This window comes from Lonchura striata, chromosome W (assembly GCF_050655825.1).
Source record: "Lonchura striata isolate lonStrDom1 chromosome W, ASM5065582v1, whole genome shotgun sequence".
Lineage (NCBI taxonomy): Eukaryota > Metazoa > Chordata > Aves > Passeriformes > Estrildidae > Lonchura > Lonchura striata.
In genome coordinates, this window is record NC_140743.1 from 7,641,345 (window position 1) to 7,654,566 (window position 13,222).

The 13,222-nt window shown below is 40.4% G+C and overlaps 1 protein-coding gene across 2 annotated transcripts in view; it reads right to left on the reverse strand.

Annotated features, from left to right (window-relative positions):
* Positions 1 to 13,222, reverse strand: part of LOC146763027 (guanine nucleotide-binding protein G(q) subunit alpha) — a 278,488-nt gene that overhangs the window by 7,107 nt on the left and 258,159 nt on the right. For both annotated transcript variants that reach the window (XM_085571309.1, XM_085571310.1), the window contains exon 6: positions 1,777 to 1,930. In XM_085571309.1, coding sequence (XP_085427435.1) covers positions 1,777 to 1,930 — 154 coding nt within the window. The remainder of the gene's footprint in view (positions 1 to 1,776; positions 1,931 to 13,222) is intronic.

Genomic DNA, 13,222 nt, shown 5'->3' on the forward strand with positions numbered 1-13,222 from the left:
GTTCCATTATCTTACCAGGTACTGAGGTCAGGCTAACTGGCCTGTAATTACCAGGATCCTCCTTCCTACCTTTTTTGTAAATGGGTGTCACATTTGCCAGTTTCCAATCGTCTGTGACCTCACCAATGAGCCATGACTCCTGATAAATGATGGAGAGTGGCTTCGCAAGCACATCTGCCAGCTCCCTCATCACCTTAGGGTGGATCCCATCTGGTCCCATTGATTTATAAATATCCAAGTGTCCCAGTAGTTCTCTAACTGCCTCCTCTTGGATAACAAGAGGACCATTCTGCTCCCTGGCACCACCTATCAACCCCTGAGGACAGTTGTCTTGAGGACAAGCTGCCTTACCACTAAAGACTGAGGCAAAGAAGGCATTAAGCATTTCTGCCTTTTCCTCATCTTTAGTTACTAGGTTGCCTGCCTCATCCAATAAGGAACTGAGGTTGGTTATACCCTTCCTTTTGCCATTAATATATTTGTAAAAACTTTTTTTATTATTTTTAACAGAAGTTGCCAAGTTAAGTTCAAACTGAGCTTTGGCCTCCCTATTTTTTTTTCCTACATGCCCTAGCAGCTCCCTTAAATACTTCCTGAGAAATCAGTCCCTCCTTAACGAGATGATACATTTTTTTTTTATTTCTAAGTTCCTTCAAAACCTCATTTCTCATCCATACTGGACGTTTGCCTCTTTGACAAGAATATATTCTATTTAACCGTCAGTTCTCTTCTGTTTAGTGCTATCAAACTAAACTTACATTGATTCATAAATAAGTATGGCCTGATCCTTCAGGCTGTTCACTGTGAACACATACTTTCCTCTCAAACTGGAAAAACATGAAACTTTTTCCTTCTATCACTAACTCATTCTGAAAATGAGAGATTTAATCTTTTGTTGTAGCCTTTGAATCTGCTTTTCACTCTCTGGTGTGACAAAAGAGATGTTATTATATCAATATCATTTCTTTCTCTATTACCAAAGCCTCCACTCAGTTACCTTTGAATACCTAGGTTTTTGCCTCAGGAGAATTTTCTCAAAGTACAGCTTTTTTGGAAACAGCTGTTTGTTCCACCTAATGTTTTCAGGGACAAGCACATTAAATTTCATATAAGTAACATAAAATTAAAGTAATGGAAACAAATAAGAAATGGTACAATAAAATGGTGGGAGAAGTGATATTGGTTTATCTGAGAGCCACAGAGAATTTATGACTTGTCTTCAGATTTCCATCCTTAAACAAAAACACAACAAAACACAAACCAAATTAAAAAAGAAGAGTATGTGAGATGCTGAGTAGAATGAAAAATGTATTATATGTATTATTTATACTTCAGTTCAAATCCTCACCTCAACTTATGAACAAAGACAGAATAAGGTCCATTGATAATATGATGTTACTCATCTAGAATCAATAATTTCACGTGAAAGGTACTGCCATCTTGTCCACTATTAATGGAGGTATATGATGAATTCCTAGCAATCTAGAAAGTTCCACAAGACTTCAGTGACTTGAATTTGAAGCATTAAAAACTGTTACTCTTAATATTTTTTTCATTTTCATATAATTTTTAAAAAAACATGACCACTAATCCATTCAACTACAAACTAACCATTTGGTGAACTTAGTACAATTTGTAAAGAAGAAAAGAGATTTAATGAAGAATGGGTGATTATCTTTGTCCTAAGAATCTCCAAGCAAAATATGGGCAACGCTATTACATTTGGTCATTACTGCAATTTAAATGGGGCATGAGCTCTGGCGGCAATATACTTACCATCATACTCTGGGAAATAATCAACTAAATGGGAGTACATAATTTTCTCCTCTAAAAGATCTTTTTTATTTAAGAACAGAATGACTGAAGAGTTCTGAAACCATGGATATGTGATAATTGTCCTAAAGAGTGCTTTGCTTTCTTCCATCCGATTCTGGAATTTAAAAAAAAAAAGAGATACATTTATGCAGTTGTGAAAATAATTTTTTTAAATCAATCAACGCAATTCCATTTTAGTTGATAAACATATCCATTTCATGTTTTCCACCTTCTTACCAAAATGTAAGATTTAACTGATTCATTTACAATTCATAGGTATATTGTATATGCAGACAGTTTCCTTTTGCAAACTCAATGACTCAAGCATTATTATTCTTTAGAACACAGGTCATGGACACGATACCTGTAACAGGTATTGTTGTAAATATTGATTATGCACAGTTATGATCAGCCAACAAAGTCATGGGTACTGAAATGCATGTGGTTCAAGGCAGAGATAAATGTACAACAAGACATAATAACCAAGTTTCAAAAAACTTATTTATTTTATATGAATTTCCTGAACTTTAAATGCAAGTAATCCTTAATTTTTTGAAAGAAATTGTCATTAAAATAGTTCCAGGTAAATTTAGAATTTACTTATTGATAACCTGAGAATATTTGCCCAAATCAAAAGCTTATGACAAAAAATCTTACAAATGGTAAATTTGTTTCTAACATCAAGTTAGCCTTTCCTTAAGCCTTGTTTAATTGCTCCTGCAAAGCATTTTGTGGGATAGTGGAAGTTTAAATAAGTGAAGCATACACTTCTGCTTGCAAGGGCTTCCTGACATTGTAAAATTCCGTGTGGTTCAATACAATTCTGAAGAACTGTTATGCTGACACAATGTAGTTAATACAGAGTCAGAACAAACTGAGTTCAGAACCAGGAATTACCTCTACTTCTTTATTATTTGAAAATTCTAAGACAGGCCTGATTAGCTACTATGGAAGCTTTTTTTAGGAGATGCCTCCTGAAAACAACAGTTTCACCATCAAACAGGCTGTTATGATCCAATTAGTGAGAGATGTCTCTGCCCAAATTAATGTGCAAAGGAGACCATATGCCAAAGTCAATAATACAGATTTTATTTAACAGTAAATGTGAGGCTGAGAGATAGAAATAAATAGGAAGATAGTAGGGGGGGAGAGAGAGTGAGAAAGAAATTAAGCAAAAAGATACCACCACCACGTGGATTCCTGCAGCGTTCTTCACCCTGGTCTTCGGTGGTGGGGGTCCCAGAGTCATTCTACTGGAGGTACCACCTTTAGACAGTCCAAGTTCCAGGTATCCAAAGGGTGGTTGCAGATGTTCCCACAACTTGGACTGGCATGGGTGTAAGCAGTGGTTTCCTTTCCCACAGTCTGCACAGTGGAACTTTTCCCAGTGTGCTAATTCCAAACCTTCACCTCTGTTTAAGCCTGGAATTAGTGCCTTCCTTTCTGCCATCTGTGCTTATCTCAAGTTCCTGTTGTAGTGCCTTATCTTATGGGAATAGTGTTTTGAGACATGTAATTGCACTCTTTAAGTCCTCACACAGGCTTCTAGAGAACAAAATCAAAGTGAATCTTGCAGATTCTGATATTGCTGAGACATGGAATCATAGAATTGTTTAAGTTGGAAAAGGCCTAAAAGATTATCAAGTCCAACCATTAACCTAACACTACCAATTTTACCACTAAACCATGTCTCTAAGTGCCACATCTGCACATCTTTTAAATACCCTCAAGGGATGGTGACTCAACCACTTCCCTGGGCAAGCTGTTCAAATGCTTTATAACCCTTTCAGTGAAGAATTATTTCCTAATATCCAAGCTGAACCTCCCCTGGTGCAACTTGTGGCCATTTCTGCTTGTTCTGTCAATTGTTACACAGGACAAGAGACTGACACTGTTACAACCTCCTTTCAAACATTTGTAGAGAGCAATAAGGTCTCCCCTGAGCCTTCTATTCTCCATACGAAAAACACTCATTATGCTTAGCTACTCTTCATAGGACTTATGTTCCAGATGCTTCCTTACTCTTCTTTGGATGTGCTCCAGCACCTCAATGTCTTTCATCTTTCTTGTAGTGAGGAAAAAACCTGTAGTAATTGCATTTTAGTTGTATTTACTCTGTATTGAGATAAAGCAGTCAATAGCCATGTTGCTTGAATTCATAAAGTCTCTATGGGTGGAAGCCTTCATGTGTTTCTGGTCCCTAGGCTTTTTTGAGGTTTTAATACCTTTCTGGTCCCCAGGCTTATTTTCTCATCCAGAGATAGCTCCAGTATTGTTCCTAACATGTAGTTTTTACAGTAGAGGGGCATGGATTAGAATAGCTATTTTGCTGGGCGTGGTGATAATGATTTATAGGAAATTTACAAAAGTACTAGAGTTTGTTCCAGATATGTATATCTTATGGTTTCTTCGTCCTACCCTGCATCCTAGTTCCAATAGCATGTTTTAGGGATTTATTAGTAATTGCACCCAGTTTTTTAGAGGAGGAGCAGAAGATGAGGCTTTTCAACATTTCCTTTCCTTCTTCTCCTTTGAATCTGTCACATCACTTTTGGAGAATGTTCAGTTTCCCCTGAATGTTAAAGAGACCACCTTCCTGGTATTTAATCTAGTAGACTGTCCTGGTTCAGGGCAAATTGGGTTCCTCTAGGAAGCAGATTCAATTGGCCCCTCCCTCCCAACCAGTTCAAGAAAGATACCTCTTTGGAGAAAAGTGGAAAAAAACTGTTTATTAAACAAGCAAACTTAACCAATATTAAACAATAAAACTTCTTGCCACTCCAAGAGAGAGACAAACTCAGAAAAAAAATCCCCTGGGCTGCAGTTCGGCTCACTCAGCCTCTGATCAGTCCCTCCGGCGCTAGAAATGCCGTGGCCCAGGCCCGGGCCCCTGGGCCACAGGTGCAAGCTGCTGCTGCTCTTCTGGTGTTCAGTCCAGAGCAAGTCCAAAGAAAAGGAAAAGACACAGTCCAGGGAACTTCTTTGCCTCAGCTAGCTAAAACTAACTAGAAAAGCAAAGGAGAGCTCTGTCTCGCTGTCTGTCCGTCTGCAGACAACACAGTCCAGGAGCAGGAATGTGGAGGAGGGAGTGAGTTCTTGAAAACAAACTCTGCGCTTCTTCCCCCCCCCCCCTTCACTCTTGGAACAAGCCTTAAAGGTGTAAAACTTATTATTCAACATAAACAGGGCAGACGATTGGGGATAAAGGCATCATACAGTCAACCTAGGACATAGACTTACTCTATATAGTTTGCAGCTTGTGTAGAGTGAGGGCTGAGATTTCCAGAAGGGCTGATGAGACTCCTGACCCAGGAGTAGACCCAAGAGTAAAAAATCCTGAGTAGTGTGCAGAATGAGAGAGAATGGGCAGAACCCTGAAGAATTTTCTGATCCCCGAAGGAATTTTCTGATCTCTCAGCCTGGGAATTTTCACATGAACAAATTCAGAACCCAGACAAGGTGGGGAAATATCTGGAAGAGAGCTGCCATGATGACTCTAAGGAGAAAAAGACCATTGCAACAAGCTGGGCCCCAGCATATGCTTAACCCAATGCTGCTAGATACTGTAGGACAGCACATAGAGACAGGGGGGCAGGGAGATATATCAGCAGCTATCCCAGTCACTCAGGCTTCAGCCAACACCCCAGTCACTCAGGTTGTAGTTAAACCAGACAGTGAGCCTAAGCCATCAGCTAAACCAGACAGTGAACCTAAGCCACTGGCAGTCACTGCAGGAAAAAAGCACACAACCAAAACCAATTGGCCAGTAGATGATGATCCGGGGGAAAGACTGTCAAGCCACCTCCTGATACAGAATCAAAAGTCAAAGCAACTGACATAAAATCAGAAGTTGCTATTAGGTCCTTTTCCCTGAAGGACCTTCGTGGCCTAAGAAAAGATTACACTTAATGACCTGATGAATCTATAATTAGTTAGAAGAAAAGATGAAAGAGAATCACAGGAAACTCGAGAAGAGATTAAAGAGGACTTTCTCTAAATCTCGGCAGTACAGATCAGAAGTTCTAGTACCAAACGTAGACATCCCCCAGATAGGGAGAGAAGGTATACACCACAAGCTGAGCTGTAGTTCTTCTTGTGTGATTGTAGAAAAAATATTTAGAGATGGGATAGAAAATCTACTACTGCTCTGGCACAATGGGCATTTGAATTAAAAGACAGCAAGACTCAGAGAGGAAGTTCCACCAAAAGGAAGCAGCTCCAGTAGCCTGTAGCCAAACTGCCAGATATGATGATGACATGTCCAATCCCCTTGAAGGAACCTCCTAGACATATGTCCAGAGAAAGAAGGATAACCAGGCTTAAAGGGGTTCTGCCTCTAGCCAGGTAGAGGTTAGGGAAAATCATGGTTTTTGAATTGTGAAGATTCATTAGCCTGGAACATCAGAACCACAAAAATACGAGGCCTTGGTCGACACTGGTGTGCAGTGCACATTAATCCCATCGAGACATGTGAAGGCAGAATCCGTTTCTATTGCTGGTGTGACAAGAGGATCACAAGATTTTACTTTAGTAGAAGCTGATGTAAGCCTGACTATAAATAAGTAGAAGAAACACTTGACTGTGATTGGCCCAGAGGAGCCATGCATTTTGGGCATAGACTTCCTCTGAAGTGGGTATTTCAAAGACCCAAAAGGACTCAGGTGGGCATTTAGGATAAGCAGCTGTAGACACAGATGGCGTTAAGCAATTAAACACCTTGCCTGGACTATCAGAGAACCCATCTGCAGTAAGACTTCTGAAGGGGGAAAAGCAACGAGTACCAACTGCCACTTCAACAATGCATCGCTAACAGTACAGGACAACTTGAGATGCTGTAATTCCCATCCACAAGATGATCTGTAAGCTAGAGAGCCAAAGGGTGGTCAGCAAAACCCACTCACCCTTCAACAGTCCCATTTAGCCTGTGTGCAAATCTGAAACAAAACAGAGATTGACTGTAAACTATTATGCCTTGAATTAGTGACTCCACCATTGAGCGCTGCTGTGCCAGACATATTAGAGCTCCAGTGCGAGTTAGAGTCCAAGGCAGCAAAGTAGTATTCCACTATTGACATTACCAATGCATTTTTCTCCATTCCTTTGGCAGCAGAGTGCAGGCTTTAGTTTGCCTTCACCTGGAGGGGACTGCAGTAAACTTAGAACTGACTGCCCTAGGAGGAGAAGCACAGTCCTACCATCTGCCATAGACTGATTCAGGCTGCACTAGAAAAGGGTGAGGCTCCAGAACATCTGCAGTACATCAATGTCATCGCTGTGTGGTGGAACATGGAAGCAGAGGTGTTTGAGAAAGGAGAGAAAATCATCCAGATTCTCCTGAAAGCCAGTTTCACCATCAAGAAGAGTAAAGTTAAAGGACCTGCTTGAAAAATCCAGTTCCTGGGAGTAAAGTAGCAAGATAGACAGTGCCACAGTCCTACCTGATGTCATCAGCAAGATCGCAGCAATGTGTCCACTGACCAGCAAGAAGGAAATGCAAGCTTTCCTAACCGCCATAAAATTTTAGAGAATGGATATTCCTGAGTACAGTCAGATTGTGAGCCTTCTTTATCTGGTTACCTGCAAGAAGAACACTTTCCAATAGGGCCCTGAACAGCAACAAGGCTTTGCCCAGATCAAGCAGGGGATCACTCATGCAGTAGCCCTTGGCCTAGTCAAGACAGGACCAGATGTGAAGAACCTGCTCTACTCTGCAGCCAGGAACAACAATGGCTTGTCCTGGAGCCTTTGGCAGAAGGTGCCTGGTGAAACTCTGACATGTTGGTGTTCATATGTCTGAGACTTAACACACGTCAGACCTCCTGTGCTTCATCAGCCAAACAGCCTGTTTTATTGTTTCCCACCACCTTTTATAGGCAATTCAAAAATTCCCAGTGCTACAAAGACATTAGTATGGTCTCTGCGCCCCCCAGACTCTGAACCAATCAAATGCTTGCATTTTAGGAGAGTTGTTATTGGTTGGAACATCTGTCAGTCAGCCCAGAGGCTGGTTCATGGAACTGGGCTGGATTTCTTATCTATAACCGGATTAATGCTAACTACAGATCAGCTTGCACTGCAACAAAACTTGAGGTTGACCACTAAGATTCTGGAGTTGAAGCTACAAAAGGTCTGGAGCCAGCTACACTCCAACAGAAAAAAAATCTCAGCAGCCTATAAAAGAGTCCAAGCTGCCTCAGAAATAATAAGCACTGAAGCACAACTCTTCCTGACACCTCGACTACCAGTGCTGGGGTAGATGTTCAATGCAAAAGTTCCCTCTACCCACCATGCCACCAATGCCACATGGAGCAAGTAGATTGCTCTCATAACACAGCGTGCCCATAATAGAAAACTGAATCGTCCTGAGATTTTAAAGATAGTTACAAATTAGCCTAAAAATGAAAACTTTAGTCTCACTGATGAAGAACAAAAACAAGTAACACGTGCTGAAAAAACTCCACCATACAACCAACTGCCAACAGAAGAAACACAATACACTCTTTTTACTGATAGTTCTTGTCCCATCGTAGAGATAAAACAAAAATAGAGAGCAGCCATATAAAGCCCAACATGACAGTTTACAGAAGCTACTAGAAGAAAAAGTACATCAAGCCGTTCAACTGACCCTAGACATTGCTGAAAGGGAGAAGTGGTCAAAGTTCTACCTCTACACTGATTCATAGATAGTAGCCAATGCTCTGTGAGGATGGCTGGAGAAGTAGAAAAAAAGCTAATTAGCAGCATAAGAGAAAACCATTTTAGGCTGCTGAAGAGTAGAAACACATCACTACCAGAGTAGAAAAACTATCTGTGAAAGCTTGCCATGTAGATGCCCATATCCCCAAGAACAGAGCCAATGAAGAGGACTGAAATAACAAGCAAATAGATCAGGCTACAAAGATAGAAGTATCAAAGATAGACTTAGATTAGAAACACAAGAGTTGTTCCTAGCTCGATGGACTCATGATGCCTCAGGTCATCACAGTAGAGATGCCACCTATAAATAAGCACAAGACCGAAAAGTAGATTTAACCATAGACAGTATTTATCAAGTTTCCATGACTGTGAGACATGTTCTGTGATCAAGCAAGCCAAGCAGTTGAAACTCCTATAGTATAATAGGCAGTAGTCCAAATATAAGTATAGACTACATCACACTGCTCCAAATACGCCATGTGCTCACAATAATAAAAGCCACCACTAGATAGTTAGAAACCTACCCTATGCCACATGCTATGGCCCATAACACCATCTTAGGTCTGAAAAGCAAGTCCTTTGGAGGCATGTTACCCCTGAGAGGATTGAGTCAGACAACAAGACTCATTTCAAGAATAGCCGTATCAACACCTAGGCTAAAGAACATAGTATTGAGTGAGTGTACCATATCGCCTACCATTCACCAGCTTCAGGAAAAGTAGAGAAGTACAATGAACTGTTAAAAATCCCCTTGAAAGCATTGGGTGTGGGATCATTCAAAAATTAGGAGTAACATCTATGAAAGGCCACCTGCTTAGTTAACACCCAAAGTTCCACCAACCGAGCAAGCCTGTGGGAACCCAGGGCAAGAGGAATATCCCCCTGTCTGCCCTGGGGTGCTCTGACTCCCAGGAAAACACTGACTTTGACCTTCATTAATGGAGAAAACTTCCAAAGCTTCAAGGTAAACTAGAAACCACAAAAGTGTGAAATAGATTGTAGAGATTGCAGATAGTAGTGTAGTATGTCACATGGGTGAGAAATTTAGGTTTTAGGATTTTTAATATGTTATAGATGGGTTCAAGATGGAGGATATAGGGTGTTGCCTTGAATTCCTTTCTTCTCTCTTCTTCTTCCTCTTTCTTCTTGGGTTTAGGTGGTATCTTGTAATTGGGTAGAAAAATCTGCATTGCGGGTCTTTAGGGGTCAGTTATTGGGTTAGAAAGGAAAATAATTCAGGTGTCACTACTTAATTGGGTAGTTTAGTTTTTGATTAGACTTAAAAAGACATTACTGCACGAGGTTGTTGGCCATTTTTGTGCTGTTTTCATGCATGAAAGGTCTGGGCGCAGACAGTGTGCTGAAGTTTTGATAAGATAACAATAAACAGAAGCTGAAGACCGAAAAATTCCAATGCGTCTCTCGTTCCTGACACAGAACTGCTCCCTGCCAGTGGAGCCCCCAGGGAGTTGCTCAACATGGGGCCCGCAAACTCACACGGGGTTAGTTAACACCTGAAGTTCCACCAACCGAGCAAGCCCTGCCGAATCTGAGCCTCTATATACACTAGAAAGAGACAAGGTCCCAGTGATACATCAGAAGTTTATCAGGGAAAACAGTTTAAATCAGTTCTGCTTCGAGTACAGGCAAACTGATTCATGGGGTTGTCTTTGCTCAGGGACCAGGTTGCACGTAGTAGATAATGCAGAAAGAACAACACAGTGTGTACCTCAGGAAGATCTAATTGTTAATTAAGAACCATGTGTAAATATCACTGTTTGCTGAATGTCACTACAATTGTGTCCTAGGGTGACGTTATGGTGTTTGTATCTCCAATCTTGTGTTCTGTTTATGTTTGATATTATGTTCTGTGCTTTCAGAACTGACTCTGAAAGTGAAGGTTTGTTTTGCCTTGTTATCAGCCAGTTTACCTCCCTCCATGGTCTGCTGTCTAGAAGAGGCTAGTGCTGGCTGGCTTGCCTTTGCTTGCTTGCTTGGCTTGCTTTCTTTGCTTGCTTGCTTTGCCTTTGCTTTTGCTTTTGCCTTTGCTCCCTAGTTACTTTAGCTAAGCAGTCCAATTATTTCCCTGGACTGTTTCTTTTCCTTTCCTTTTCCTGAATACCATACAACCTGCTCCAGAGTGAGACCTGGGAAACACCGAGGAACACCGAGAGCTTGCGCTTTGTGATCTGCAGCAGCCATCTCCAGTGCCGGAGAGCAATCCCCAGCATCCAGACCCGGGCGACCACTCCCAGGAAAGACTTTCTGGATTTGTTCATCTCTTCAGAGTGGTGAAAGAGTTTTGTTGTCATCTGGTGTTGTTAATTTTTTTGGTGCTGGGGAGTGCTTTGTTTGTTAAATAAACAGGTTCTTTTCCACTTCTCTCAGAGAAAATTTTTGTCCCAAAACAGGTGGGTGGGGAGGGGCCATGGGGGTTTGTTTTCTGGGGGCTCCTTCCAGAGGGTTTTCCCCAAATTTGCCCTAAACTAGGACACATTGTCTGTATATAGCTGTATACTGTATATATATTATATATATATACGTATGTATATGTTTTTGTAGAATTAAAAAAAAAATAGTTTTAGTAGTAAGCTGATGATATAAGGATAAGAAGTGAAATGTCCTAGGGTGACTTTATGATGCTTGGATCCCCAATCGTCTGTTCTGTTTATGCTAGATATGAAGTTCTGCACCTTTAAGACTAGTTCAAAGAGCCAAGGAGGAGAAAAGAAGTGCAGAATTTGTTATCAGAAACTGCACTTGCTCCCCTGCATCCTTCTCACAGACTGTGTTGTCTGCAGCACAGACAGAGAGTGGGAGAAGACTCTCCTTTGCTTTATAGCTAACTTTTTTTGCTAGCTGAGGAAGAGAAATTACTTGGACTGTATTTTTTCTTTTTTCTTGAAACTGTTTGAACCTTCTCTAGACTAAAAACCCAAAAGAGCACCAGGAGTTCGCACCTGTGGCCCACCGGGCCTGGGCCGTGGCACTTTCCAGCGTCGGAGAGACTGAGAGACTAAGAGAGCCGAGCTACACTTCACGACAAGGACTTTCTGAATTTGCCATCTCTTCAGAACAGTGAGAAGTTTTATTGTTTAGTATTATTCATTTTTATGCTTGTGAACACTTTGCTTGTTAAATAAACAGTTTTTTCCACTTTTCTCCAAGGAAATAATTTCCCAAACCAGTAGAGCAAGGGGCTGCTTGAGTTTTGCTTTCTAGAGTGACCCCATTCAGAAGTTTCCTCCCAAAATTTGCCCTAAACCAGGACATTCCTGTAGGATTTAGCTCTTCCATTCTGTCCCTGCAATTCCTACCTTCAGGTGGGTGGTCTTTCCAAAACTGAGCCTCTCCTTCATAAGTATATAAAAATATTTATCAGACTTTTTCCCTTTCCCTGTTGTTTTAAGGAAGGTAGACAGGATTTGGTTAAACATATATTAAACTCTGAGCACTTTTAAAAAACTGTTCAAAAAGCCATCACTGTAAACCTGAATTTAAAATGTTTTATTGTGAAAAGCTATTAGCTTCTTGTTTCTATTGAAAGGCTCACATGAATAAAACATCTTGCTTTTTGCAGTTTGATAGAATTAGAAAGTTTAAAAGAATGTGGAGGCATAACAAAAGAAGCAAAGAGATGAAATGTTATAGCTTAAATACTGATAAAATACTAATAGAAAGTAGTGGACTTTTAATAACAATATTACAATTTGAATGTATGACTTTAAAGACTTTCTGTTAAACTTTTCACTCATATTTACAGTGAGGAGCAAGTGTAGTAAATTTATTTTGGGGTAGCTGCTAAATATTCAATTTAGGCCTACAGGATAAATATTAGGAGAATTAATTTCTTACTGTTATGAATGTTTTCTTATTATTCTTGGGCAACCTGCTTTAGCTGACCTTGCTTAAACAGGCAGGTTGGACTAGATAATCTCAAGATGTCCTTTCCCACTTCAAGCATTCTGTGATTCAGCAAAGTACTTAAGTCTAATTCTAACTGTAAATATGTATGCATTTCTGGAAAATTGATCCTTTGCTTATCATTAGACATGAGGGAAATTATGTTGTAAGGTGGTCTGTTAGGAATTGAGTAGGAAAATTTCATCATATGCACATCTGTTGCTGAATAGCTCTTCCCAAGAGGGAACCTCCTACATTCTTTGCACAAGATACTGGGACACTTACATTTGGAGAATATCCCCTTTATTTCACTATAAATTACTCATTATAAAATTAGGAGCAGGAATTTACAGCTTATTTCCAGAATCAGAGTTATCATACAATACTACTGGTCCTACCCAATGTAGAGTTTGACTACATGGGTATCTTCAGAGTAAGGGCATCAATGGTAAAACACCACAGTTAGATGAGAGCAGTTACTTTTATAACCTAAGAGAACATAAAGAGTGTGACTGTAGCAGGTATACTGATGCATTGCTGAGACCATTAGTTACCACTGAACAACCAACGGTAACATATTTAATCTATTGAAATGTAAACATCTGTAAGTACTCACACATATCCCACTAAAACAGCACTGAAATGACAGCAGAATATTATACCAGAAGTGTGAACTGAAATTAACCTCTGAAGTCCATCTAGTTCTGCCTTTCACTCAAGTATAGTTATTAGCAACACGAGACCAAGTCAATCATTGCTTTGTCTAGGTAAGTCCTCCAAGAATGGAGATTTCACCACCTCCCTGGGT